This window comes from Postia placenta (assembly GCF_002117355.1).
Source record: "Postia placenta MAD-698-R-SB12 unplaced genomic scaffold POSPLAscaffold_2, whole genome shotgun sequence".
Lineage (NCBI taxonomy): Eukaryota > Fungi > Basidiomycota > Agaricomycetes > Polyporales > Adustoporiaceae > Rhodonia > Rhodonia placenta.
The window spans coordinates 3,073,255-3,094,922 of record NW_020169833.1 but is presented as its reverse complement, the minus strand read 5'-3'; the positions used below and the strand labels follow the sequence as shown (position 1 = coordinate 3,094,922).

The 21,668-nt window shown below is 52.7% G+C and overlaps 6 protein-coding genes and 1 non-coding gene across 7 annotated transcripts; 2 read left to right on the top strand and 5 right to left on the bottom strand.

Annotated features, from left to right (window-relative positions):
• Nucleotides 1-521: 521 nt before the first annotated feature.
• Nucleotides 522-2,816, top strand: POSPLADRAFT_1132649 (hypothetical protein; the record flags this gene model as incomplete). Its single annotated transcript, XM_024484237.1, has 6 exons — nucleotides 522-629; nucleotides 686-1,170; nucleotides 1,226-1,409; nucleotides 1,461-2,273; nucleotides 2,497-2,652; nucleotides 2,700-2,816. 6 exons carry the CDS (start codon nucleotides 522-524, stop codon nucleotides 2,814-2,816), a joined length of 1,863 nt encoding a protein of 620 aa, XP_024343431.1.
• A 200-nt stretch (nucleotides 2,817-3,016) lies between these two features.
• POSPLADRAFT_1044011 (hypothetical protein) lies at nucleotides 3,017-3,800 on the top strand (the record flags this gene model as incomplete). Its single annotated transcript, XM_024478442.1, has 4 exons — nucleotides 3,017-3,118; nucleotides 3,143-3,178; nucleotides 3,228-3,449; nucleotides 3,708-3,800. The coding sequence occupies 4 exons, from the start codon at nucleotides 3,017-3,019 to the stop codon at nucleotides 3,798-3,800; spliced, it is 453 nt and encodes a 150-aa protein (XP_024343430.1).
• An 873-nt stretch (nucleotides 3,801-4,673) lies between these two features.
• POSPLADRAFT_1132029 (hypothetical protein) lies at nucleotides 4,674-7,964 on the bottom strand (the record flags this gene model as incomplete). Its single annotated transcript, XM_024484164.1, has 10 exons — nucleotides 4,674-5,118; nucleotides 5,178-5,267; nucleotides 5,340-5,439; nucleotides 5,493-5,736; nucleotides 5,911-6,148; nucleotides 6,204-6,456; nucleotides 6,721-6,772; nucleotides 6,825-6,938; nucleotides 7,422-7,546; nucleotides 7,808-7,964. 10 exons carry the CDS (start codon nucleotides 7,962-7,964, stop codon nucleotides 4,674-4,676), a joined length of 1,818 nt encoding a protein of 605 aa, XP_024343429.1.
• Nucleotides 7,965-8,260: 296 nt separating this feature from the next.
• POSPLADRAFT_1069073 (glycosyltransferase family 2 protein) lies at nucleotides 8,261-12,177 on the bottom strand (the record flags this gene model as incomplete). Its single annotated transcript, XM_024482333.1, has 4 exons — nucleotides 8,261-9,289; nucleotides 9,344-10,206; nucleotides 10,267-10,502; nucleotides 10,563-12,177. 4 exons carry the CDS (start codon nucleotides 12,175-12,177, stop codon nucleotides 8,596-8,598), a joined length of 3,408 nt encoding a protein of 1,135 aa, XP_024343428.1. The 3' UTR covers nucleotides 8,261-8,595.
• A 500-nt stretch (nucleotides 12,178-12,677) lies between these two features.
• On the bottom strand, nucleotides 12,678-12,893 carry POSPLADRAFT_1044007 (hypothetical protein; the record flags this gene model as incomplete). The annotated part of the gene is made up of 1 exon (XM_024478441.1): nucleotides 12,678-12,893. One exon carries the CDS (start codon nucleotides 12,891-12,893, stop codon nucleotides 12,678-12,680), a length of 216 nt encoding a protein of 71 aa, XP_024343427.1.
• An 889-nt stretch (nucleotides 12,894-13,782) lies between these two features.
• On the bottom strand, nucleotides 13,783-20,845 carry POSPLADRAFT_1131574 (hypothetical protein; the record flags this gene model as incomplete). Its single annotated transcript, XM_024484106.1, has 20 exons — nucleotides 13,783-13,895; nucleotides 13,952-14,184; nucleotides 14,231-14,266; nucleotides 14,776-14,936; nucleotides 15,156-15,251; nucleotides 15,353-15,430; nucleotides 15,484-15,666; nucleotides 15,702-15,803; nucleotides 15,838-16,028; nucleotides 16,263-16,392; nucleotides 16,457-16,956; nucleotides 17,007-17,151; nucleotides 17,213-17,269; nucleotides 17,974-18,503; nucleotides 18,554-18,946; nucleotides 19,008-19,092; nucleotides 19,440-19,502; nucleotides 19,696-20,225; nucleotides 20,277-20,669; nucleotides 20,725-20,845. The coding sequence occupies 20 exons, from the start codon at nucleotides 20,843-20,845 to the stop codon at nucleotides 13,783-13,785; spliced, it is 4,140 nt and encodes a 1,379-aa protein (XP_024343426.1).
• Nucleotides 17,577-17,669, bottom strand: POSPLADRAFT_t27. Its single transcript has one exon. It is a non-coding gene; the product is annotated as a tRNA-Ser (tRNA).
• Nucleotides 20,846-21,668: the final 823 nt, after the last annotated feature.

The following is a 21,668-nucleotide window of genomic DNA, read 5'->3' as shown; positions in this document are numbered from 1 at the left end:
TTATTTGCCAACATACACATTGATGGTCGGCTGCTTCCTCATTCGTTCCAATAAAACTCGCTCTCGTATACATCACGCTACGGATACACACAAGACCGTTCCTGCTTGCTACAGCTGACTAGGCATGGTAGGAGTGTCTCTTGAGAATGATCTTGACGATGACTACCTGCTTGAGCTTAGTCGATTATCTCCTTCCGGCCCATAGACCTTCTGACACCCGTCCATGCATCGGAAACTGTGACTGATAATCTCGAGCAGATTATAACGACGTAGTATCGCGCATTATGATTCGTCTGGTCTAGGTGGCGCCAAGGCATCCTCAGTATGTTATGTGAGTATTTCATCACTGATGCTCCATCTGTCAGGCGCGCCACCTAGTGCAATCCAAGCTCTCAAACAATGCAGTAGTAACACGATGCTTTGACTACGAGCGTGCCAGTCATGTGACCGCAGCGCCACAACAAGTCTGCAACAGTTCCATTTGTTGTGGCGCCCAACCTTCCTCTCGTCTTACCTTCACCATGTCACTGATTCCCAAGTCATTCTTACTGAAACTCCCATTTACGGACAAGCCAGCCATCGAGCCGCCTCTTGACCTGAGCGCATGTGATCTCCCGACCCGCAAAGTTGTGGGTACCTGCATTATCACACGATTATGGTTAATGACAGCGACTGTGTGATTTAGGTCCTTCAGCAGTTCGAAGAAATCGTCTCCATCGAGCTGGCTAGGGCAGGATATGTACCGCATTTAGATGGCGGAATGCTCTGCAATCTATCAGAGATATTGAATGCACACCTGCGCCGACAACGCGTGTGGAGGAGCATGACGCTGACAAGGATCATGTCCTTCGATGGTCCTTTGCAACCCGTGAACTCCTGTTGGTTCGCATTCCGAAACGGCGTCTTAGCCATTGGTTCCAAACACCCGTACAGTGTACCTTTCGACCATTTCGGGGAAGATGTCTTTAGCGAGGTGGATATCTACTACACGCGCTCGAAGGATGTGGCGAAGCAGCATCGTCATTATAAACTGCCTAACCCTTGCACTGGACTCGAAATAGATCCTGCGCAAGACCTCCTGGTAGCGTGGTACAGTCCCAAACCGCTCCCTTGGCACTCGTTGGATAACCATGAAGTGCATGACGAGTGGCGCTCGATAATCGGATCGAGGTGTGCAGCTCTCATTGAACTGTCGATTTCTGACTGCTAACTTCCGACTCCACAGAGTTAACTTCTTCTATCTGCCTAATGGTCAGCATCATCGCTTGGCTTCTAAATCCGGGCTATCGGATCATAGTAAGGAGTACTACGACGAGTATGGAGTCAAGATCTGGGGTGACCATATTGCCCTGATCGATAGATGTTGTGAAAGCATTGATGTTTATAACTGGAAACGCAACGGGGAGCTTGTGAGCACAACTACTCTGAATATTTACCATTAAGTGTCTCACTTACCTTAGATGTATTCTCTTGGCAAAGTCGACTGCATGCTGAATGACTTCTGCCTCCTCAAACCATGCGGTACATATAACAACGAACCTCTAGGTGGTGGATCTGCATCTTTTGATGTATTTGCGAAGTCCGAAGATGTGGAACACCTGGTTGCACGCTTTCAGCTGCCAATGCTCCGCGATCACGTCAAATGCAAGATAAGCCAATGTGAAACATTCCGTACAAATTACTACTCCGCGAAATCTGGTTCAAAGGACGCGCCACCTATCCTGCTCTCAACATCTCCGACGCCATCTATGATACAATTACGGCTCGTTGTCTGCGACGTCACGAAAGAACACAACCGCGCCGAATACGTGGTCTTCGTTTATACAAGGCTGTTCCTGCTCGCGATCTCAAAGCTCGGCTCTGTCGGTGACCAAGCTGCTCACGAAGTCAACATAATTCCCTGGGAGCAGTGGGGCCCACGTTCGTCTTTCTGGTTCGAGGAGGGCAGTTATGTCGGAAGCTTGTTACAAGAAGAATTAGGCCCTGATACAGAGGACAAAAAACATGAATGGAAGAATGCGTGCTACGGATTTCGAGTCCTCCTGCCTTCGCAGATGCTAGATTTCACTCCTCTGGATGCGGATGACTGCGAAGATCACCAAACACATGGACAGGGTGACATACACCTCGAGACAGTTGCTGACGAGAAAGCCATATGGTTCACAAAAACAGTGCGCACGACGGCGGCCTATCGCCAAAGCAATACCGAGAACACGTCACTTGGAGGGAATTATGTGTGGTACATTGTTGATGAGGACGTTCTGGGTATCAGTGTAAGTGGTAGTAACTTTGCAATGCAGCGCGCTCATCTTCTTTCTATTATTAGAAGGAAACGGAACAACCCTACAGTGTCGACGTGCTGACAGCCGGCGATGTAACGGCCTCACTGTCTCAGGATCTCGGCCACATGTCGATTACTGACTAGCTTTCAGTTCGGCCGCCTCTTCTCCACATGATGTAGAGCTATGGCTTCCTATCCATGTTTTTTGATTGCAGAGCGTAGAACAAGTTGATGAATGTATGATATGGTACTATTACAATACTCGACAACCGGAAATGTGGGCACCATGGCTGCAAAGCCAGGTCTGCGAACGAGCCGAGGTGTCGCCCACGATGGCTGGGGGCGTCAGCGTGGCAGGGAAGCACGAGAATGTGTCCCTGTATCTGCCGCACTAGCATGCCTGCTTATGAATATCAAGATCCCCGTTTTCACAATCCAGTTTCTGAATCAGTCTATTAGCGGCGGGTCGATCTCTCGCGCCACAATGATGACGACTCAAATGAGGTATACGGCCGACGAAATCAACGAAGACTAAAGGAAGTGTTGCCTGTAATTACACGCTGCAACAACAGGATATACTGAGCATCTCGGTGTAGCCAATATCCCGTCTCTTACACGAAGCATTCCCCATGTTCTAGACCTACGGCCTTCCCGACCTTCATGCATCCCTCTCCGGTCGAGTCGTGGCAATAATAGTACTTTCCGCCACGATCTCTGCACTGATGTGCTGCGAGTATGCCCACGGAGTTGGCGGGTTTACATCTGCAAATAATTGTGAAAGTCAGGCAAGACGTGCGATATTTAGCAGCGGGTATGACGCACTTTTTGACTGCTTCTGTAAGCTTCTCGCCGTTATTGTAGCAAGTCCTCCCACGCGCCGCCAGCTGGAACGTGAAAGTGCGTTTGTGAGATGCACAAGCAGAAGAAACGAAAAGCCACGTACTAGATTCACCAACTCGCGAACAAGGGGATGATTCTTGTGCTCCTCCCAGTCGCGAGCGTACAGATCGTCCTCGCGGGCAAACAGCCCGTCATTATCCCACACATCCCTGGCAGCCAGACCTATGTCGGAGTCGTCGCGGTCATGGTAATCCGCAAGTATAGTCGTAGCAAAGAATGCGAGGAAAAGGAGGATGGACTGAATAGTACGCATTGCAGCTTCTGTGTCGTGAATAGTGGACTCGATGCATTGACACGCTGATATTACCCTGTATTTATATGCGACCTCAGAAAACCACGGGCGCCCGAGAATGAAACCCCCGGCCTTGGATGCTGTCCGGACACCGCTGTGGGGTCGCCTCTTGCTGTAACTGATGAGCTAGTACAATGCTGTCACCTGTGTGATGGACACCGTAGCTTACTGGTCCAATAATCATACATGTTCGTTCTACAGTATCCGACTAGGTAATGGGCCCGGACCGATGAGTACAACCGCAATGTTCTTGAGAAGCCGGAAGCAACAGAGCATAGCGAGTCTGAACATATTTGCGTTCAGTCAGCGGCAAACGACGAGGGCTGAGAGCTGAAGGGCGAGACTAGCACTGCGCCCACTGGCGATCCGAACAATGGGCGGTCTGATATCTTGTGTCAAGTTGCAGTGCTGCGGAGCATGAGACGTTTGCTTGACGCCGTGCAGCAGATCCCAGAGCGTCTTTGAGAAAGTATACGAGCCACTTCCGCTGTTGTTTCTACTATCCGCAACCAGAGTTGTCGCTTGTGTACGTTTGACGTTCTCAGTGATGGGTGTAATGCCGCGACCATATGACAGAAGGTGACAGAGTCCAACGGTATGGGCGTTTGTGGGCGCGTCGTCGGCGCAATTTGCGAAAGCCGAAGACGTGGTGTGACTGATTGGTACCTCAGCGACTCTGCGAGGTACTTCGCAGCCATATGCGACCGAAGGCAATGGATGCGCAGCTATCGCGCTGACTTGTGACAGCTTGCGCTTCCCGAGTTAGCAGGTGCTTCAAATGTGGCGGATTGTAGTCTCGCACATTTCTTGAGTACTGTACAATATATATCAGATAGCACAGCTAGCGTACTCTATTTGCGCAAGTAGCTCTTGAATCTGTAGCTCACCAGGTCAGGGTCAAGATCGAGATCAATTTTCGACGGACAGCCATGGCAGCGGAGAAACGATTAAAGATTATCCGTGATTGCGACCAGTGCCTGGTATAGTGCGTTTTGAAAGATTGTGATGTACGGTTTAAATATTGTGCAGTGCAATAGACTAGAATGTCCCGGTTCCGAATGTTGTACCAGAGAAGACAAATGAACAGACACATCCCCTCCTGAAATTGACCATGCGAAGACTGTCTCGCGTCAGCCAACTAATCGACACAAACGAGCCAAAGTCGGGACGCACTTAACGTGTAACAGCCAACCAAAGATCCTAGTCTATAAACGATTCCCAATCCGCGATGGCGCCGGTGTTCACGACGCTACTGGCCGACTTCGCCCGCAATAGCTCTATGAAATCCACCAGGAACTGCACCTGTTCGTACGTTTCCACGGCTTTTGGGCTGCGCTGGCGCCTTACGATGCCAATCACACGCTCCACGAGCTGCATCGTGTCTCGGCGCACCATATGGCGTTCGAGCAGCTCGGATGACGCCGCGCGAACCTCAGGTGCAGCGGGCGCGGGCGCGGTCTCGATCCAGCCGCACAGCCCGAGCTTCACGAGCCAGCAGCATGCGACAAGCCCTGCGCGCCCAAGCCCGCCGCGGCAGTGCGCGAGGACGCTCGCGCCACGCAGGGTGTATGTGTTGATGACTGTGGTGAGCTCCGTGTCAAGCGCATCTGCGGACGCGGGCGGAAGACCCTCGGGGATAGGTATCCTACATGTACAATCATGATCAGAATGTGCGGCAGCAGGGGAATACAGCGCGCGTCTCACCGCAGGACATCCATCCCCAGCTCGTTGGTGAGGCACGCGTAATCGTTCCAGGATACGCCCAATAGCTCGAGCTCGTCGTCATCCAAGCAACTAGATAACGCACAGTACACGATTAGCGCTGCAGCCTGAGATGTGGTCAATTGGAGCCACTATCACCCTTACCAGACGATGCAGGCCACTCCGAGCTCCTTGATACGTTGCAAATCCGCAGTCAAGTCTCTGCATATTGTAGCCCGACCTTTCACCGGCCCATTTAACCTCACTGGGTAGACTGTGTGTGAGCGGTATGCGTCGCGCCAGACTGCCGGTACGCACCTTTCTTTCCTGGACAGGAAGACAGGAAGAGGTTCCCTAGCGTGAATGACGTAGGCACTGCGAACTGCGGAGGCATCGAGGGCACCGGAACTTCTGGCTCGCATGTGTTCCCGTGTGGAATTGCGGAAGGCGCCGAATGCGATCTCCGCAGATCACCTTCTGCGATCTTCTTGTGCGCCGAGAGGACATCGCGCGAAACATCCAAGAAGTCTATTTGGCCAATCCCGCCGTCTCCGACTGCCGTCTGTGGGAGACACGTTGTGCTGTGCCCCCTGCCATGTGGAACAGAACTCAAGTCGTGAGATGTCCGCTGCGGAGACGCCGGATCGATCTCTGCCGTCATACAGAACGCGCGCTTCAGCTGAGCGGGGTTTATCCATAAACAATGTGCCGGCTTCGCGGGTCGCGGCGTACTAACAAGCTTGGGCGCACAAGGAGGAGTGATCGAGCGCAAGCCTAGCACAGAATTAGGGGACGGTGCAGGTGGAACCGCTGCTCGACAGACAAAGTTAGCGCGAAGATCCGGTAGATGTGTGACGACGCGGTCGATGTGGTAGGCGGGCGGTAGGTCGAATATGACGGGGGACGGTTCCTCTACGCGTGTAAGATGAGAAGAAATAACGCGCAGGAGCTCGAACGGGATAAGGGGAGATACTCTACCGAGAGCGCCGTCGTCAGCATCTGAGGAACGCGATATATGCAACGGCTCACTTGATCGGATGCGAGTCAGATGTTTTGTACTGAGGCTCTGGCATTGGCAGGGTAAGCGGTGCGAGCGGTGCAGATATCGCGGCAGACAATGCTTGTGACAAGTCCGCACAGGAAGAATGGCGACTGAGACGTGGACGTGATGGATCAAGGTCCACCTTAATGAGCCCTTCTGCTGGGAATATCTTCTTCGAGAGCCACCATGCTTGTTGTTGGGCGCAGCGAGCTTGATGATCCTTCAGCTGCTGAATCCGGTCTGGACATTGCAATGATAATGGCACATATGTCACTGGAGACCCTATACGACGGCATATTTCAGGTTTCCGTAGATTACTGTGAGATCATAAAGTGACACCTTGAGGCCCATACTTTAGTCGTTGATACTCGCTGGACTGATGCATTGACGATAAACATATTAGCTGCGAAGAGCCACCCAAGATTTTAGTGTATAAGCTTCGGTATCAGATTTATAATCGCACCTGAGCTACAGGTGCTAACTTCAGGTCTTCTACGGACAGACCTTCTGGCGTAAGCTGACCGCAATCGTCCGGAGCAGCCACTATGTTCATGACCTGAGTAACATGCGAAGCGAGTGGTGAAACAGTCTGAGTTGTTGTAACAGACATTGTTGAGAAATGAATACGAAACAGCGATGCGAAGTGCGCTGATGACCGAAGCGTGTCGCCCGACGGTCAGGTATATGCGCCGTGCTAGGATAGTCCTCGATTGGTCAGAAACCTGATGACCCTCATCCAACAGTCACTTTTAGAGGCAACTCAGCAAAGCTCGAGACAGCGGGGGAAAGAGAGAGAGAAAGAGAAGAGGATGACAGCAACCGCGACAGCAGCCAATTGGCGCCCGTCGCTGGATACTGTCTGAATATGGTAGGCACTTGATGAATACTACGCTTGCTCGATTTGGACACCGCACAGAAGCTCAACTCGACCCATTGGTTGGTGGCGTTGTTTTAAGTCTCTAAATTTTTCTTTAGACCCAACATAGTAATTCACGGTACATGAGTATGAAGGACAGCATGGTGCGAGAGCATGAGGACCCGAGCGGGTGGGCGAAGGAGGCTGCCGCCGGAACCAACATATGAAATCTAGCATTCGATCATTGTGGTAATCAAGAAGAAGGGATGTATCAGCAGCCGAAGATGATCGCACTCAATAATCTTCCACACGGGTAACGCGTGGGGGGCGAGATAGTACACTCTCATACCTCGTGATTCTGACTCGTCACTGGGACGCCACAATTTGCTTGCCCACAGGCTGTATCGTATGTTTCAATACACACAACGCCAACGTTCGCCCCAACGGACGCCCCCCGGTCGAGCGTCTTGGCTGCTGCCGCCGGGCGAGTAAGCGTTCACACCGGCGCCGGGAAAGCACATGCATTCATATGTCACTGGGCCGAGTGGACCATGCGGTACCCTGCAGTCCACTCCGCGTCTAACCCACTTGAGCCACGGACGATGCTGCTTCTGCTTCGATTGGTATGATGGGAGGCAACCACATTTGCAAAACGCTTGCCCGCAGGATATAAGCCCACTGTAAGCGTTCCCATAACCCCACAGCCGATCGCAGTCCTCAGCAACTTGCGCTCACCTACCTTCCCTGTCTCCATCCGCTCCTTATTCGCAATGCGCTTCGCAGTCAGAGTCATCATCGCCGCCATCGCAGTCGCTGCGTTTGCAAACGCCGCCCCGGCTCCTGGTGGCTGCCTACCGTCCGAGCCCGCCTGCGGACACGCCGATATCGCCATTTCCGGCCCTTAGAGGACGGTTATGCTCGTGAGTCGTTTCGAATAATACAAGCGTGGCGAAAGCTCACTTGCATCGAGTGAAGTTCGCCCTGGTGGTACGCGGATTGCTCATGTTCTCATGCGAGATTAGATGACTTGAGCGACGTTGCAGAGAGATCCGCAATTGCTGTACGGGCCTGTTTCAGTGGATTGCGAATAGAGGATTCTGTGTACTGTACTGCAACTACGTTGTATGAAATTGTCTTCCGTGATGTTCGCCTCCGTGATATCTCAGACGACCGGAGTCCCACCCGACAGATGATAAACAGAGTGTATTAATACCTAGGTGATCAGGAAATCACTACAGTGTTGTAACAACCGGCCGACCCACGACATCTAGGGCTATATACAATGGAGTCGGGGAGGAATCCAACAGGGCAAGAATCGTATGCATCGCAGGCGGCAGGTATGTAATGCAAAGGGCAGGGGGACTCGGAGTGCGGATGGTATATGTGACAATGCTATACGAGCCTGTTGGCCGGCTATGCTAGAGTAGTAGATGGCAAGAATCGGTCCCGCAACCGCTAAAGACAGACGGGTATACCTAGTAAAACATTAAACGAACAGCGAAAATGCAACATCTGCACGGCACTCAAATCCGCGCAGATGGGTCCAAAGGTCCCAGAGGGCCGTACTCTTGCGTCTGTGACCGCCCCACGCTCCGTTTCTTCGCATGTGTCTTCCAATCGCTCCCAATCGCGGTGCTGGTTCCGTCCGTGGACCGCACTGGGGACACCGGCGAGATGTTGTGGTCGCGAGGAACAGGAAGCCCTGGTGACGCGGAACGCGAGAGCGCCGCGTAGCCCTTCGTGCCCTGTGTCGATCGGTCTGATAGCTGATATCGCGGGGCTTGTGATTGCACGCGCGACCCGGGTGGTGATGGCTCGTCGTCGAAGCCGACCTCCAGCTTAGCCATGAGGTCAGAGCCTGCGACGGATTCGGCGCTCTGGAATCCGTGCTGCATGAGTCCAACAGGCGGTGGTGGGTACGCCGCGCTGTTCTCGTTGTAGCCGCCTATTTGCGCGCCCCATTGGTCGTCATCTGATGAGGCAATGGACACCGTGTCGGAGGAATATTGACTATCGACCCGCACGCCTAATTCGCCGTTGGCAGTCATGTAGTGGTTCTGCATACGGTCGAGTTCTCTTTGGCGTCTCTCTTCCCGGCGAAGCTTGCGGAGGCGCGAGCGTTCCCAGTCTTCCCAGCGGCGAAGAGGGACAGCAGCGCCAGCAATGATAGTGCCACCACTATCATGCCCTTCGCTCTTGGCTTCGCCTTCGACTTTTCTGCAGACAGAGGGACATCAGCAAACACTCCGAGCATACCCATCAACAACGTACCTCGTTTCACCCCATGAGAAGTCGTCGAAGTGCCAGAATGCGTATACAGGAAGGATGAGATTCCACACAGGAAGCGCGAGGAGATATATCAACATCCAGAAGACATACACTACCTTCCGAGTGGTCAACATGATCAGGACACCCGGCAGACCGAGCACAGCACCGAGCAGCATCAGAGGGATGGCCTCCTCGAATGTCTTGGGCGGGTTGAAGGCCATGCTGATGATAAGCATGTACGTAAGAGCAATGGCAATTGGAAGGACGACTGTTCCGAGCAAGTCCATGAAGACCACGAATTGCGAGCTGAAGCAGAACGTCCCGCAGGTATTCCGAACGAGGACGAGCTCCATGAGGTTGTGAATGGTCGAATTGATCCAACGCCGGCGCTGCGACAGCAGCACAGAGAATGTATCTGGTACAACTGTCCGGCAGCGCGCTTGTGGCAAGAATAGCATCTTCCGGTTGGGGAATGTCCGGAACATGATAGTGGTAAGGAAGCGGTCCTCGCCGAGTAGCAGGAGATTCTTCTGGTGCAGGGTCGTGACAATACTCTGGCTGTACTGCTGACAGATTTCCGGCTTTGTGATGAGGGGAACCCAGTCGTCACCAGACGCCTTCCGTGCCTTGAGACGAAACATGGAGAAGCACCCAGGGAGACAAGAGACGCCACCGAAGACAGATTCGAACGCCTTTGCCATATGATGGGAAATGAAGTACTCGAAGACCTGAATCGCGGTCACCCATGATTGCCGCTTGTTTGCGATACGTGTTTCTCCACAGACACCCATGACCATCGGATCGTGGTGCATACAATTGACGAGGTACGACAGCGAGTCCGGGAACACTTTGGTGTCGGCATCAACCTAAATATAAAAATGGCAGTGTTATTTTTGGTCTTCAGCGAATCAGGGAATTTACGGCACCATCAAGCAGACTTCAAAGAAATCCGGCGTCACTCCCATCAAAACGTGTATCTTGCGGAAAAGGTCATAGTCGAAAGGCGTCATTCTGTCATTGTATGTAACGCGAGAGAAGAAGTTCATCAGGATAAGTTGACTATCGCGCTTCCCGCGATTTCCCGGTTTTTTCTCAGTAGCGGCCTCGGCCTCGGTGCCGCACTTGACGATGATGACAGCTGGCGTTCGACGTCCAGCAACGGCTATTGAACGCCGTCAGCACGAATTCCTGCATATAGCCCCGGGGCCATCATGACACTTACTGTAATGTCCGGCATACACCATCGCCCTGTTTTCTGCCTTTGCCCCTGCGCCCACCGCAACGTAGCTCATTGGGACGGGGTTGCCAAATCTTGGATCCGGCTCCAACAAGCTGACACAAATGTCCGGCGTACTCTTCTTCTCCCCAGCACCGGTGATCATCCCATCTGCAACGATGAACAATAGTTTTCGGGAATCCGCGTACGTGGTGCTCGAAATCGAATCCAGAGTAGTGCGCAGTGACTCCTCGCCTTCAGAATAACAGGTCACCAAGCAGACTGCAAAGAGCTCAGCGCCGATCTGCGCGAGGCTCATGATGGGCTGTGAGGATTCGCCGTTGACAAGAGTTGAGGCCGACGAGGTGAGTGACCTCTCGCCTTTTGGCTTCCCCAGCTTCTTCGATCTTCCCGGACCTGCCCATGGGGCAGTCCCGTTGACGTTGTCAACTGATATGTTCGCGCCTTCGGGAAGGACGGCGGGACTGATAGCGTGGCGATTGAGCTCGCGACGGTCCGGCGGGCTGCACAGTCGTTCGGATACGAACCACGAGAATACGCATGCCATCACAAACCGGATGAGGACGAGGCCGAGCACAACGATCAGCCCTGCGTACAAGACGAGCTGGGAGAGGAGGCATCCGGGCGTGATCTTGTCAATGTTTCCGGCGTAGTAGCGCTGCATCATGCATGGGACTGCCTGGCGGATGTTTGGGCGGTAGTAGAATAGACGTGTTCCGTCCCGTCCGCTGTTTCCAGGGGCCTGCAATACGCTCCGGATCGCGGCGTCGAGGGCGTCGGTAGGGATTGGATCTGGGTGCAGTAGCATGTAGCTGTTCATGTTGAGAACCGCACCGTCAATAACGAAATAGTTCTCTAATGCGGCCACTTGGTCCCAGTCATAGCCGACAATAAAACTCGTGTTGACAAGGCCAAGGGAAGAGAACGTAGTGCTGGATGTTAATGAACCCAGGGAACACTTTGTCACGCTGGCAGTGCAGGGAGCCTCTGCAGCAGCACGGAAGGACAGGCCATTGCAGGCAGGATAATCTGCCGCCTCGCGTTCGAACAGGGTCGTGATGTCTTGACCAGGTGTCTCTACAAGCGCGGTGAAGTTCGCCCCGGATATGTCGCCATACTTCGTTACGTTCATCATCCAGCCCTGCACGCCCAGGACACCATTCGCAGTGCCTAAGCTGACGTACCGGCCGGTATTGATCTGATCTGTCGCGGGACAGAGGACCTTCTGGAGGCCGACAGTGATGAAGCCAATTATAGCGCAAAGGCAGGAGATAATGAAGCACAGGGCCATCTTCTCCCGCCATGCCTGGACCTTATGTTTATCATCAAGCCCGCCGATGGAATGCAAAACTGAAGAGGGAGCCCAGAACGTGACAACGCGGGAGAATATGCGCCAGGCATCGAGCGTTTCGTCTTCTGCGCGGACTTGAGAGCCGGTGGGTAGATGCGCGGACTGGGGGTTGATAAGCGGAACGGGTGCAACGCTTCGCTCAGGCCGTGTAAGCGTTTTCGCGCGGCGGATGGTCGTGGTCGCGGGATTGAGAGCGCGGCTTGTTGGTACGGGGACGTCAGGGTCGTTGTATCGGACACGATTAGACATAGTAAAGGAGAGTGGCTGGCGCCGCAGGGCCAGTGAAAGGAGTGAAGGGAAGGACCAACGAACGGCGACGGGGTAGTCTAGAACGGTGAGCCAAGCGCGCTCGTCGTCGTGAGCGACGTCGGGCAATTTCTGATATTGATTGCAGTGGAAAGGTTGGATTTGCATTGATAACTTATTACCAAAAGACTTACCATCGCAAATCGATTTTCCCATCAGATCTGAGGCGTTGCTCGGTTACCCACTAGTAGTACTATCTCGTCTGCGGAGGCTACATTCGCGTTTGAGAATGTGAATTGCCGCTCAAAAAGCCTACCCTCGGGCCTCTGCTTGGCAGATCCCCGCACAATAGCGGTACAATTACACGTATCCTCCAGTCTCGGGGGAGCTATTGTGAGTCAATATAAATGTCTTGACTCACTGGTCACAACTGTCTGGTTAGGAGCCCACGCGTTTCATATACGTTGTATATGCCTATGCCCATAGCTGCAATGGCGGCGCCTCTAGATACGACGTAAGTGTCCACCGCTCGTAATAGAGATGCACTCTGTGCTGGTCTCCCGTGCTGTCGTAGGTCGACACTTGATGGCAACTTGGATGGTTTTGATCCAGCTCAATTCAAGTTGCTCTCTTGTAGTCTCGGTCTCACAGGGGAGGGAGTGGACCAATACCCGCCAATTCGTCTCAGCGGCCTTCTCGTTACACGTTACGTCTGTCATCTAGACCGCTAATCGCCGACTCGACTCGCACCCTTTATTTTGGGTATCGGTTCCGAACCAAGTCAACCTATAGCGGCGAACGCTGATGTCAGAGCTGCGCAATACGGCCGCGCGTTCTGCAACTCGATTACATCGATCTTGGATCTCAACGGTAGTATCGATCGGTATCTCCCACTCTGGACGATCGCCTCCGCAGCCAAATGTATAGAAGATCCACGCCGACAGCTTCCGAGGACACGGTGGGACTGCCGCAGCGCACTCAAGCCGCAGTTCACGTCATTCATATCGCGCCCATATTACCGTGCGTCATATGGTGGTCATTGCGCAAGGTGAACCCCGGGTAATATTGGCAATTCATGCGCAGAAGCCAGACGCGATGTCTACGGGCTGCGGTGAAGTACTATAGGCAAGCTGATGCCGGATGTTGCATAACTCTGAGTTATCTCTAGCATTGAGACGCAGTCATACCTTTGACGCAATCTCATACGTCTTAGATAGTGTCATCACCCTGCACCTATCGCAGCAGGTATCCAGGCATTACGGCAAAAGCTTTATGGACAGTTAAGCAGAATTGTGATTGGAAAAAGTAGGAACTATACATTAATGATACATTGTCCATAGACTACTGAAGCAAAGAAGGATCCTAACTAATAAACAATTTGTCCTCTGCAATCCAATATGAGATAATAAAATTTAAGGAACAGTAATGGGGGAAAGCACCAGTATATGGCAATGCTTTGTTGGTGAGTTGCATAATCAGAGAGTAGGAAATCAGACTCGATAGCGGTAACAGCAAAGCAACAGTAAAGAAAAAAGGATCTGGTGCACGGTCAGCCAATGAAACTCGCTGAAAAGGAGGAAAGCGTTGAACAAACCCCAAGCTGCATTTCTATCCTCGGAAACCTCTGTCTTGGTAAAGTGCGGCTAATGTCTGCCGTGCGGCTTCTTCCTTGACGGCGCCCTGGCTGGTCCCAGTGCTCTTGCCGTACTCTATTCCTCGTACTAGATGCAGATTTTGGTCAGTCATTGGTGATATAGCTGCTTAACATGCTACGTACTATATGCGACTGCCGTCCATGATGGCTGGTGCTGTGGGCCGGACTGGTAGACCTCCCATGTCAACGAGCGAGAACCGCCATTGCTCTGGAGATAATTGTTGAGCTGCATGCGCCAGTCTGAATGAATCTCAGCAGCGGAATCATTTTGAACATTATGCAGCAGCGTACGGAATGACTCGGCCATCTCTGTCTGCTTCGTGTGGTATGAGGGTGGAGGGGCTTGGAAGTGGGAACTGTGTGAAGTAGAGCGAATGAATATATGTGTGCCATTCAACACACTTTATAACGACGTGTCCTAGGAGCCGTGTCCACGTCCTTGTGAGTCAGGCAATGCACAGCAGATTCACTCACAATACACTGATTCAGCGGTTCCGTATTGTCGGTATGCGTGAAGCACGCCCTCCCGTACCTGCTACTCCCCGATGTTTGATGCGGACTGCGAGTGTGGTATGGCCGGGGTGGTGTCACCTCGGGCTAGTGCCACAACTAGTCATTTCGGTGCCATATGTGCCCAAAAGCTACGGCCCGACGTTGTCCGCATAGAAGTTCCTGCATGCCCCGAGGTACACACTATGCTCTTGAAACAAGTTAACCAGGCGCAATGACAGGCGCAGTTGCTGCGAGCTGGGCATATTGTCCCGAAATAGCGGGTACTGACAGCTTATAAACGTGGTCAGTAAGACGAATTCACCGGCGCATTCGCTGATAGCTACGTCAATCATCGAGTCAGTAGTCAATGAGAGCGTCCTCAGGCCAACTGCTTCAAAGTGCCGGGCGGAAACGCCTAAGAGACAAGTCATTGCCGAACTGACTCGTCCACATACCATAGAAAGCCAAACGGGGACACGTGACCGTGACGAGTCACGGCAAAAGCGGCGCGTTCACACCGCCTCCTCAACGCACCCACGCCAAACCTAGTACGACTCTCCTTGTAACGCACGAGCTGTCGCGGGAAGCCGCGACTTGCTTCCGCTATCGTCTTGCCCTGCCAGACGCCGATACAGATGCACTATAGCGGGGCCGCTAGGTCCGTTGATCCAGCGGAACCGTCAGTTTGGGTCCGGATCCTAGTTCACTGCCAATTGTTATTACTGCTTTACAGTGTTTCGTCCGACTGTCAATTTGGCGCATTGTCTTCAGTGTCTCACTTGCACCTGCTATAGCACCGCTCGTTAAAGACACAATGCCATGGAGACGTCCTTACCTGACGACTATCGCCTTGACTAAAAGTCGCAACGACAGTCAATTTATTGCGAGTAGCACTGCTGAGTAGCTTTACGAAGCCATGGATGCCGGCTTTCTAGCTTCATGTTCACGAGTGCCGCGGAAACCCTCAGTACGTCAGCTATCAGGCCATCCCGGGACCGGACAGTTCGGTGTTAGCCATACTGATGTACTCACTGGGCGCCTCAGTTGGTGCCATATGGAGTCTTGATCCTTCCGGACAGACTGATAGTATCTAACGAGATAGAACGAGCGCTGTGACAATAGCGTACGTCGTCCTGTGTCAGAAGTTCTGGCCTTTGGCTTACGCAGAGGATTGGCCTGAAACAAAAGAAATAACCTTCACCGCAACCCGGGTAGGAAATCCTCATTGAGTGTCCAGCCGCGCGTCGCGACCAGCCTTCCCAGTCCGCAGGTTCATTGTTCGGTAATTGAGAATCGTGGTTCGATTTGTGTCCAGGGGTTTCATGAGGATCAAGGCCAAAGAATGCCTACAAACACACGGGAAATGTAGGCCGACACTTACCATTGAGCCAATGGAGCGATGGCGAAAGACCCTGACATCGGTAATTGCAATGATAACTGTTGTGACGTGGAGAAACAAGGAAGACGGTGCGACACTGTAATGCTGTTACGGACGTTCAGCTTCAACTCTGACTGACCTTCAACTCCTCCACTCTCCTGCCAACGTCCTCCACCCGCTCGTCGAGGTCCTTCACGTTGCGCTTTACGACATCCTCGTTCTCTTTCATGCTGTTCTCCACGCTCTGCACGGCGCGGTCTAATTCCTCCAGTGCAGCATGGACTTTCCGCTGCTCTTCTTCTAGGCTCGCCAGCGTGGTCTCGAAGGATGCTGCCGACGTATGCAGTGTCGATAAAGTGCGCAGACGTGTCAAAATATGGGGTATCTGTGGCAGGAGCGGTGCCAGCCGCGTAAGAATAGGTGTAAGCTGTTCGTGTAGTGCAGCGGGTATAGTGCTATTGGAAGCTGACGCGGCTCCGGGGTGCGGTGATGCGGGCCCTGATGGGTGGTGTGAAGATTGACGGCGCTGAGAGCTGTGCGGATGAGAATTCGCATTGGACACACGTTCCAGATCAGAAAGAAGAAGCTTCAGTCGCCGTGAAATCGAGTCGACGTGGCGCGGTTGCGTGAGCAGTGTAAGCTGAGCGTGAAGGCGGGTCAGCATTGGCAGAAGCGGTGGTGGTAGAGGTGACGTCTAGATGGTGACGGGCGTCGATTAACCATCATCATCGCTTCGAATAGCATCAATATCGGCTTACTTCATCCAAAGCAGTACTCGAGGACCCAACGATTTTCTCCAGGTCTCCCACCCGACGGTCCATCTCAACAATGTCTCTAACGTCAGGACTCCTCGCCTTCTCTCCTGCAGTGGTATCCTCGCGAGCCGACGGTTTGTCTTTGGGGGCGGCCTTACCAGCATTGGCTGTCTCGGCCATTTTGGGACCCTCCTCGCCAAGGACCACGCTGACAAGCCTCCCTTTGCCTTCTTTGACTTTACTGATCTTCTCTAGGCGGCTCTTCACGTCCACCATTCCTCGGATGAGCTCGCCCGGGTCGTGTCCTCCCTCACGCTCTTTCTGCAGGAGCGGATTCGATGGGTCTGCGAGCTCTACTTCGAGGGCCGCCAATTCGACCTGCAGCAGTCGTAGACGCTGAGAGAGAGGCATAGCGGGCGTGGCGGCAGGCGTAGACGGGGGTGACCCATCCGACGACGTTGGGGATGGCGGATAAACATACTGTATTCGTGGCCTGTGGTGTTCTGACCTAGTATCAGTCTCATGAGGACGCGAGCATTATGGGCGGACGCACTCTTCTCCGCTTTCCTGAATTTCTTACTGGCATCCTCAGCACTCAGATTGCTCATATCGAGCTCCTCTCTGCCTGATTCTCCATTCTTGCCTCTGACATGCGAGCGCGTGGCGACACCTACGTCTTCGTCACTGGTGTCGTCTTTCTAGCAGAAGAATGAATTAGAGAACTTGGCTGGATTGGATTGATCACGGAAAGAAACATACGCTGTCATGGGCCGATGGTAGGACGTCCTCAGTTTCATAGACATCCTGCGCGGTGTCCTGATAATAGATTAGTCGACAGTTATACCAAAACAGAAAACAAGGCGTACAATGTCAGGGAGGTTAGAGTACTTGTTCGCGCTCATCACTACCACGAGATCGCGTTTAGAAAATGGTCAGATTGGCTGTCGCGTTACGCAAAAGTGCGCAAGGTATCGATTACGGCTCCAAAACGTGCAACGAGCTAACGGCTGGCAAAATGGCACACTTGGAAGTCCGGACACAGAAGCAGACGTCGAGCGTTGAAGCTGAAGCTTGAAGTAGCAGAACTACCACGTGGGAAGCCAGCACAAAGGACGAAAAAACGCGTCACCTGTGCGATTCGAACACACGCGGGCAAAGCCCAACCGCTGTCAGCTGAAATAGCAGGCGATCCCGTTAACCACTCCGGCAAAGTGACTCGATTTTGCAGTGCTGCGGCATATTTATGTACCGATCACTTCCTCACCGCCTGGAGCTGGTACTGCCGCAAAACGTAAGTACATCCAACGCTCTGGAGACATTCTACAGGACCCTCTATATGGAGTCGACACAACGCCCGAATCCTTGTACACTCTCATATACATTTCTTGACATCTGCTAAGCTAGGTGTGGACCATCATATAGCTTTCGATAAAGCCTCAACAGTTGCTTGTGGCTGATCCCAATGTGGCTGTAACAGACGCTGAGCATCTCTACGACCGCTGTCAAAACCCCATACTCACGAAATGGTTGACCCCTTCCATGCGCGTGATAGCAAACCTGCGTCCGTCCTTGGGCCAAGACTCATCCAACATCTTGTGAGCGTACCACGCGGCATAGACACACTCTGCTAGCGATCTATCACACCAGAGGAGGATCGCGCGCATATGTGGCCACGCAACTTTCTCGTGGAGCGCACGACGCATGTTATCGACGTTGATGGACGAGTCCACGCGGAAAAACGCTGTTTGCGACCGCTCCAAAACTGAATTATCAGTCGTAGCCGCGCTCTCGTCCGCAGACATGCGTTGAATTGTAGGTTCAATGTCGCAGACAAGATTGGCGCCAGAATGTGGCGAGAGACCAGCGAAGAAATTTTCTCGGGTTATCGAGGCGATATTTGAGAGAACCGTCGAAGAATGTGTATAATAAGCTGAAACCATCTTCTCGAAGGCATCGATAGCCGGCGTCCCAACATATTTAGGGTCTCGATGAGGTGCGTAGATTTCCTCAAGAGTGGGGTGCGGTGCACCAAAGACTGTGTACGGTGGATCTAGGCCAGATGTCATTGACGCTGATGTTCAGATAGCTGTCGGTACGTACCATATACAACTAGTGTGCGCATATAAGGCTCCAGCAGCTCCTTGGTCTCTTCCGGCAAGCTATCCGCATGAGCGACCAGGGACATGGTCATACAATTCCCCCAGGACCATCCGAGTAGAGCGAGTCCTCCAGCGACTGTTTCTTCGACCCCGTTACCGCTGGGGGAGATCGTCATAGGAGGGATACCTTCCTTACGGATAAACCAGGCAAGGAATGACGCAAGCTCACGGCCGCGATCCCGGATCATAGCCGCCTGCATCTCTTTGTCCGGGCTACGTAGTGCGGCATGCTCCTCAGGCGTGAAGGGAGTTGATCCAGGGTAGTCCCGAAGTGTTACAGCGACGAGGCGTATGTCATACTCTGCTGCGTGCTTAAACATGGGACGGTAGATCGCTTCATGGGTCCACTGTCAGCGCCTATCATGCATAGATGAACTAGAGTCGCAGATACATACGAGTGTGGAAGACACTGCCATGCACCAAAACAAGGGTGACATATGCCTGCGATCCAGCGGGTGCCCCGCTGTCCTCGTAGTACAGCTGGACACCTGTGTCATCAATGGGCGCGTGAGGCATGCCGAGGGGGAGTTAAGTGCGTGTACTGTTCAAGCTGCTAAAGCCCTATAAGCTTGCGACAGATCCTTGACAACGCTTACAGTGTCAGTGTCACAGCGATCTGTCAGCGGCCTGCGCAATTGCGAGATTCAAGAAAATACGTGTTCATGAGGGCGTAATGAGAATGTCAATTAACGGCATGCTGCCCTGAAGCGATTCAGTTGCACTGAGTGATTCCGAGAGAATACATCGTAACCGCCGAATGGCAGGTCGGAAACATACAGAACTTCTTAGTCTGACGCAGCTTGCGGCCACTTTGTCAGATCACTTACGAGAAGCCCGGGATTCGTGGTGAACGTGGGCCATACCGGGATTGATTGCTTGGGAAATAAGGTCTACGAAGCCCGTGTTAAGGCATGGGAGGCGAGATAGTCATTGAGCGGACCCATAATCATTACAAGATATTTCAACTTAGAGGCAGTCTATGTAAGCTCTGCCAACATGCGAACAGTGGCTTCCGGCTGATCCCAGTGCGGCTGTTCGGGTCTGTCAGCATCCGAAGCCTCGTAAAAAGTATGACAAGCTCACGAAATGATTTGCTCGTTCCATGCGCTTGAAGACAACCTTTCGTCCCTCCGCTGATTCAGGCTCCATCATCATCTTTTGCGCAAACCAAGCCGCATACACGAGCTCCCCGGGCGACCTATCGCACCACACGTGTACAACACGCAGGCGCGGCCAAGCGGTTTTCTCCAAAAGCGCGCGGCGTGCGTTCTCGTGGTAGACGGAAGGGTCTACGTCCATCATAGCTATGTGCGAACGCTGCATGACCGAGAAATCGGCGATCACGTCAATCTCGGCTGCGGACATTCGCTGAATACTAGGCTGTGTGTCTGGAGATAGGTTGTCGGCCGCGTCTTGTGCGATTCCCGAGAACAGCTCGGCACGGCTCAGCGCAGGTAAGTTTTCTAGCACCGTGTCGGAATGAAGATAGTATTTTGAGACCCAATTCATGAATATGTCGCTGACGGCTTTAGCGGACACTCTTGGGTCCCGCTGAGGAATATACAATTCCTTGAGAGCAGGTTTTGGCGCGCCGAAGACAAAGTGCGGCGGATCTGAGGCCATTAGCTGTAGGAGATAGTATAATCGCCCCGTTGAGTACGTACCATAGACGAAGAGTGTTCGCATATAAGGGTCGAGAATCTCCCGTAGTTCTGTTGGAAGGCTGGCCGCATGCGCCAACATTGAAAGTGTCATGCAATTCCCCGACGACCATCCTAGAACCGCCATCCCACCGGAAACATCAACGCGGCCGTCAACGGAGTTGGATGAGAACGACATCGGTGGTATGTTCTCGGTGCGAATCAACCATGCGAGAAATGCTGCAAGTTCGAATCCGCGGTCGCGAATCATAGAGGCCTGGACTGTAGAATCTGGGCTACGCAGTGCAGCGTGTTCTGCGACCGTGAATGGAGTGGATCCAGGATAGTCCCGCAGCGTCACAGCAACGAGACGCATATTGCACTCGCCCGCAAACTGGAACATGCGGCGAAAAATTGCTTCGCGTTTGTATAGGTCAACTCTTCTGCCGCACAAAAGATTATTGCGACATACGAGCGTGAAAGACGGCACCATGGGCCAGAACAAGAGTAACATAAGAAGTCGATCCAACCGGCGCTCCACTGTCCTCGTAGGAGAACTGTACACCAGTATCCGTCACAAGTGCGTGAGGCATGTCGGACAACACTTGGTTCGTGATTGTCAGGGGAAAGGAGATGCCTTGCTTCCGAACGGTATTAGGTCCTTATATAGGACAGCACATAAGTTGGCCCTGTAAGTGATTGTGGACGCTCACAGTGGGAAATCTTACACACATCTAATCCATCATTACGCACCAGAAGCTTTTCCGAAGGCCACAGATGAGTCCCGTGGACTGTCCACGGAGGATTCGATGCTCCGAGTTATCCTCTCTCACGGAAGCATTAGAGTTTCGCTGAGATTATTGGTTGAGGGTTCTGTAATGGCTTTCTATGGACAATTTTGATCTACAAAGATTCAGTGATCCGTGCATACCATGGGTGTATATCGAAGGAGGGTGCATGATCGTGAACAAACTCAGTTGCTATCGCGAGTAGTAGTATTTAGAGTTGCCTGCTAAAAGGTGAATGCAGTCAAGTCTCTCGCGACTTAGAATTGCGAGCGCCCGCCTGGCGTATGCCACCCGTCTCACAAGCCGACACTGGCAAATAATAGAAAATGGATGCCGGCAGGACTCTTACCATAGTAAATAACCAACCATAAGGGGTGCCCTACGGCGTAACAGCATAGAGGACTGTACAGGTAGAGCGGAATTTTGGGATCCTGTACACCGTTGTTCTGAAGTAGAATACTTTGGCGCGCCGGTGTCGGCTTGTGATACGGGTGACATACGCCAGGCGGGCGCTCGCAGTTTTAAGTCGCATGCCCCGGGGACCAATTATATATATCAGGAAATCCTTTGCATGATCAATCTGCCACTCACATAGAAAAATAAGTCGCCCTCTCGCATATGGGAGCGT